Below are 6,751 nucleotides of genomic sequence, written 5' to 3'. Positions count from 1 at the left end.
AGGACCTGCCCTGCTGTCCCTTGATCATGTGAGTGGCCCTCCTCTGGACCCTCTCGATGCTGTCCACATCCCTCTTAAAGTGCGGCTCCCAGAACTGGACGCAGTACTCCAGCTGCGGCCTGACCAGTGCCGCATAGAGGGGGAGGATCACCTCCTTGGTCCTGCTTGAAATGCATCTGTGGATGCACAACAAGGTACAGTTGGCCTTCCTAGCCGCCTCCCCACGCTGCCGAGCCATGTTCATCTTGGAGTCAATAATGACTCCAAGATCCTTTTCCACCTCCGTGCTGACAAGAGGGGAGTTCCCCAGCCTGTAGGTATGGTTTCTTGGGGCCAGCCGCTGCAGCACAGGAAGGAGGCGAAGGTGGAGGGGGAGGAGTGACTAGAACCTAATAGCTAGGCTCTTTGGACCCCGGTGCATCCACTTATAGCTTTCCCACTACCTGCCACGTGCAGCCTGGAGGCTGCGAGTGGCTGCACCAGGGTCCATGAAGCCTAGCTATTAGGTATTAGTTACCCCTACCCTGCCGTCTTCCCTGCTCCTTGCTCCTCTCTCCCTCCCTCCTGCCCTCCCACCTTCCAGTTCCTGCTTGGACACCACAGGGCTTCCCTTCCCCCCATCCCTCTCCCACACTGTGCCCGGCTGGGGCTAAATGATAACCTGTAAGCTAGAACTGGTTATCACTGGGCTGATCGGTTAAAAGATAAATCATTTAACCATTAACATCCCTACTCTAGAGCAGCGATTCTCAACCAGGGTACCATGGCACCCTGGAGTGCCTTGATATCTGTTCAAGAGTGACACAGGGTGCCATTCAATGTTACTACTGTTAGGTTTGCAAATGTGATTCACAAGATAAACCCAGAGATTTCAAACAGAAATCCATAGCTCTGGTATTTCTGAGTTCCTTGCTCAGAAAGCAAGAAAAATTACTCCACTTTATTATTTTTCTGTAGTAAAAAAACAGAGTGAAAACCAAGAGTTGTCATTTTCCAAGGGGTGCCTGGAGCCTATTCAGGGATGCCTCGAGTCTAAAAAGATTGAGAATCACTGCTCTAGGATATGCCCAGGGGACTATTTGAGGGGGGTACAGTAGTGATTTGAAGCCCTTTGATTCCTGATTTTCACCCAAAGTTTAAAAGAAAATGCCTGGCCGTGGCAGCAGCATTTCTATTCAAGCAGCAGTGAAGGAGTCACTTGACTTCCTGGTTCATTATAATCTACCTGCTTCCTTCCAAACTCTTCATTCCATGGGTGTTAGTGACACTCTCTCCTTTTTAATGGTACTGATATCACACTAATCAAGCTATTCTTTTTTCTGCAATTCTGCTGTCTCTTAGTTTCTCCTGGTAATGTAGTTCTTATTTCACAGGCCTCCATACTGTTTTCAACTCTAGTTAAAAATATTAACTTAGATGTGGAAACATTAACTTAGGTGAACATCAGCTTGGGTGTGGAAATAACTTTCAGTGAAGTACTAGATGTATGGTCAGATGCTCAAGAAGCTTGATTTTGTTTTATGAATCTGAAAGAGAGATGCATTTCATTCTAATGACTACAGGACTGAAGAAATAACATTTTTGATAATTTTTGCCTAGTTTGATCTGTTTTTTTAATACAAAATGTAAAATGTATCAAATTCCACATTCCAATTCATTAAAGTTTGTTTTTACTTTAATCTTAACTGAATAATACTGCTTTGCTCTCGAGCATATGAGTAAACCTTCTAGTTTCTTTCTACCTGGAGAAAATGATGTATTATGTTATATGCCAGTGTTGCTTAAGCTTTTGCGCCCCATGTGCCAAATGAGTGGTATGGGGCCTGTCTGCAGGCTAGATCAAGCCCCACACCTCAGCATCACACCCTGGAACCCAACACCATCCCCTTCCTGCTCCAAGCACCAGGACTGGGCTCCAGGAGCCTGGCACCGTCCCCTCCCAGCTCCCACACTGGAATTGGGTCCTGGGGCCCCATGCCACTTCTGCCTGGCCCTGTGCACTGGGATCAGGCACCCAGTCCAACATGTAGGGCCCAGAGCTCCCTACTACAAAATGTCTGGATGCATGGAGAGTTCTGTGGGCTAGATGACACAGCTCTGGAGGCCAGGGGCAAAGCACCCATTATATGGGATGATGCACCATGCCATCTGCACCTCCCCCTTTTCAAACTCCTAGATCCATCCATGGGTATGATTTACCCCCTGGCCCAGTTAATACAAGCAATAAACTGTCTCTGAAACATGGATGGGAAGGGGAGGTGCAAAATGTACTTCTGCCAAATAATGGGAAATGTAAAGTAGAAAAATTGTACTCATACTGCACCTCTTGTAACTGCCTGGGAAGGCTGAGTCAAAACTTTGATATCCAAAGCATTTCTGATGTTCTCCTCCACGGATGCGCAGTACCCATCCACTACATTAGCAATAGTATCCTTCAAAGTTCCAAGATTATGAAAAACCTGTAGAGCTGTTCCCACTTGAGTTGGATTCTAGGAAGATAAGTGGGAGGGGGAAATGGTAAGCATCACTTTATATGTAACTTTATTTACCCATGATGAGACCATGTTTTAATCTGTACATTTACATGCAGGAGTTTGTGGATGCATTTAATTTATTATCACATCAGTGGTCTCTATTGGGAAACAAGATAAGAGAAAGAAGACAAGTGACCTGAAAACAATGCTGACTTTGATCATTTGGGTACGAGCTACCAGCTAGTGATCCAATAATTCACAGAGGAAAATTACTATGTAATTTTGAGGCATGCACACTCACTGTCTTGGTTTTATCCAGTTATAAGGTAGGTAGTAAGACTTGTTTGTATGTACAGTATGTGCTACATTTCTACCTTATAGGAACTCAACAGTTGATTATATGTGAACAAAACTCAAAAAAACCCATGCATTCTACTTACTCAGAGCAGAGCAAATTTCTAGAATGACATCAACTTTTACAAAATCTATGTCTGGTTTTACAGAGTAAAGGCGAGAACTTATTTAACAATTAGGCATTGCTCCAGGACTCCCCCTGGGGGTGCTAGAGACTTAAGTGTCTAAGTGTGATCCTAAAACAAGTTGCTTGAGCCCCACTCTTTTGGTGTCCACTTTGTAATGCACTTCAACAGAATCATAGAAATTAAGGGCTGGAAGGGACCTCAAAAGATCATTGTGTCCAACCCCCCTGCTCTGGGCAGGAATACTATTCAGCATTCAGAATACACTTGCAGCAAGGTGTCTGTCCAGTCTCCTCTTGAAGACTTCCAAGGCTGGGGACTGTACCATCTCCTTGGGAAGTCTATTCCAGATTCTGGTCACCCTCATCATAAAGAAGATCTTCCTTACATCCAACATGAAACCAAACTCTAACAGTTTATGGCCATTGCTCCTTGTCCTCCCCAGGGTGCCCTAGTTTTTCTCCCACCTTCCCAAATTCACCCCTTACATACTTATAGACAGCCACCAAGTCCCACCTCAGTCTTCTCTTCCCCAGGCTGAACAATCCCAGATCCCTTAGTTTTTTTCCAAAGTTTCCTCCTCCAGACCCTTTCAAGATTCTCCATGTCTTTTTTGAAGTATGGTGCCCAAAACTGGACACAGTACTCCAGCTGGGTCTCACCAATGCCAAGTACAAAGGAAGTATCACTTCCTTAGCCTTGTTTGCAACGCATCAGCTAATGCATCCCAGTATGCTATTAGCTCTGTTGACTACAGCATCACACTGGCAGCTCTTGTTCATCCTGTGATTGACCATAACCCCAAGGTCCCTTTCAGTCATCATGCTGGCCAGGACATCTTCTCCTAACCTATATTCTTGTCGCTGGTTACTTCTCCCCAGATGCAGCACTCTACATTATCCTTATTCAACTGTATCCAGTACCTCTCTGTCCACCTTTCCAGCTTGTCCAGGTCCATTTGGATCCGCATCCTATCCCGTAGCATGACCACTTTTCCCCATAACTTAGTATCATCTGCAAATGTGGCCAGTGTGCTTTCCACAGTGTCATCTAAACTGTTGATAAAGATGTTGAACAGCACGGGGCCAAGAACTGAACCCAGTGGGACATCACTGGCCACCTCCTGCCAAGACAATACAGACCCATCCCGCTAACACCCTCTGGGTTTGACCCCTTAGCCAGTTCCAAACCCACCTGACTCTGCCAGCCCACAATACCCCAGGGGGGGGGGGGTTTATAAGAATGTCATGAGAGACCATATTGAAGGCCTTTTTGAAATCCAAGTATATGACATCAACTGTGTCTGCCACATCTTAGCAGTTCATTACCTGATCATAGAAGGAGACAAGGTTGGTCAGACAAAACCATGTTAGCTATCCTTCAGCATCATGCCTTCTACCAGTCTCTAACAAATGTACACCTTGATAATTTTCTCCCCAATTTACCCAGTACTGATGTCAAAGTGACTGGCCTATAGTTTCCCGGATCCTCCCTCCCCCCATTCTTAAAGATTGGCAACACACTGGCCCCTTTCCAGTCTTCTGGGACCTCTCCCAAGCACCACAAGTCGTCAAATACCTTTGCCAACAGTCCCACAATGACTCTAGCCAATTCCCTCAGCACACTCAGCTGTAGTCCATTTGATCCTGCCAACCTGAAGACATTCAGCTGCTCTAAGTGCTCCCTCACCAGTTCGACACTGACCACTGGTTGGCAATCGCCCCCTTGCCCCTGCATCCGTCCAGTATCTGACCAGGCAGGTGACCATCATTTGCATGCAGGAACACCAACACAAAGTATTAATTAAAGTATTCAGCTTTCTCCTGATTGTCTGTTATCAGCTGTCTTGTCTCATTCGGTGAGGGCTGCACACTTACCTTGGTCTTCCTCCTGCTCCCTGTATACCTAAAGAAGGACTTATTATTGTTCTTGATTTCAGTTGCCAACCTGATCTCAGGCACTGCCCTTGCCTTCCTTATCCTCTCCTTTCATCTTCGCCTTAACTAAGTCACAAAAAGTGGAAAGGACCCCTACCTTTTGTATTAATACCTTTTGTATTAACGGTTCGTTAGGGGTATGAGCAGTGTGGAATAAGATCACACTTAAATGCCTAATTACCACTTAGGCAGACAAGGTTCCTTGGGTGAATTTGATATCTTTTATTAGACCAACCCAAATGGTTGGAGAATAGTTATTAAGCAAGCTTTCGGGTTCAAAAACCCTTCGTCAGGCTAAGGAAGCTACAGCAGTTGGTGTTTCCTGGATGGAATGAAAAGTGAAGAAGCCAGGGGCTGGGCTGGGGAGTCAGTTGCCAGGCAGATTGTAATGTATCAAAAATCCAATGTCTATGTTTAGTCCCTGATCTCTAGTATCCAGCAGGTTGATGAAATGGAGCTCATAGGCTCGTCTCTGGGAAGTGTTGTCTAAGTTTCCCTTGAGGATCAGGACTGAGAGATTGGAGAGAGAGTGGCCCTCCTGTGAGAAATGTGCCCCCACCGGTAATTGGGTGTTTCTGTCTTTGATGGATTTCCAGTGTGCGTTCATTCTGGTGCGCAGTTGTTGTCTGGTCTCTCCTACATATCTTCCATCAAGGCATTTGGTACATTGGATGAGGTATACTACATTCTTGGAGGTGCAGCTATAAGATCCTGGGATGCTGATGGCTCTGTTGTGGGGTGTAGTAATTGTGGGGGTGGTGGAGATGTGGGGGCAGGTTTTGCATTTCTTGTCATGGCACGGTCTGGATCCTTTTGGTGTGTTCTAGGGTTGAGGAAGTTTGCTTCTGGTGATGAGGTTGGCGAGGTTCAGTGCTTGTCTGAAGGCTAGGATGGGTGGCTCTGGGAAGATCTTTTTAAGAATAGGGTCTCTGTCTAGTATGGGTTGCAATTTTTTGAGGATTTTCCGTACAGGTTCAAGGGAGGCGTGATAGGTCATAACCAGCGGTGTGCGATTTGTGGGTGTTTTTCTTCTGTACTGCAGCAGTTCTTCACGTGGTATCCAGGTGGCTCTTTCAAACGTGCGATCTACCTCTCTGGAGGAGTGTCCTTGCTGGGTGAAAGCCTTTTTAAGATTGGTGAGGTGGCAATCCCGGGTGTTCTCTTCAGTACAGAAGCGATGGTATCTGAGGGCTTGGCTGTATATCACAGCTTTTTTGGTGTGTTTCAGGTGATTGCTGGTTCTGTGCAGATATGTATGTTGGTCTGTGGATTTCTTGTATACTGTGGTCTGTATTTTACCCTTCTGGATACTGATCCTTGTGTCTAAAAAGGGGATGTTGGTGTTGCATACATTTAAACAGCTCTGTTTGCCCAAGTGAATTAATGCAGAAAGAGGAGTGTGGAAACACTTCTGCTGAGGCCCATCAAAAGTCATGCTAGTACCTGCATTTAGCAGTGCCTATGAAAACTAATGCTGAAAGCAGTGTTGGCAAGGGGGAGAAAATCCAGATTCCTGAAGGCTCCAGTTTCCCCTATTTCTCTCTACTGCAGACACAACATACAATTTTCAGTCCTTTCCATTCGAGCTCCCTGTCACTGCAGGGACCCAAGACCTTGGCAGTGCCTCTGTTTCTCTTTCTGTGGCACATTGCAAGGGTTCACATTTATTGGATTTTGTGTGGTCATACACTGCAAGAGGGGAAAGAACAGATGTCCTGGGTGGACGTTTTTGGACAAAAGTTTATATGTAGTGTGCTGTAACTGCAGGCATCTGGAGTTGTTGACTAGGAAGACCCTGTCAATCCTATATCCATGTGCCACTAAGTCATTATGAAGGAAGACTCAAGAGCTGAATTCCTGC

At 45.8% G+C, this 6,751-nt stretch overlaps 1 protein-coding gene across 1 annotated transcript in view; it reads right to left on the bottom strand.

The window, feature by feature from the left end:
* The window catches only part of COG5 (component of oligomeric golgi complex 5), a 363,968-nt gene that overhangs the window by 121,884 nt on the left and 235,333 nt on the right, over positions 1–6,751 (bottom strand). The window contains exon 8 of the mRNA XM_006026439.3: positions 2,324–2,489. Within this exon, the coding sequence (XP_006026501.1) occupies positions 2,324–2,489 (166 nt within the window). The remainder of the gene's footprint in view (positions 1–2,323; positions 2,490–6,751) is intronic.

The sequence above is a fragment of the Alligator sinensis genome, unplaced genomic scaffold, assembly GCF_000455745.1.
Source record: "Alligator sinensis unplaced genomic scaffold, ASM45574v1 scaffold100_1, whole genome shotgun sequence".
NCBI lineage: Eukaryota > Metazoa > Chordata > Crocodylia > Alligatoridae > Alligator > Alligator sinensis.
The sequence above is the reverse complement of the archived record's forward strand: the minus strand, read 5'-3'. Positions and strand labels throughout refer to the sequence as shown.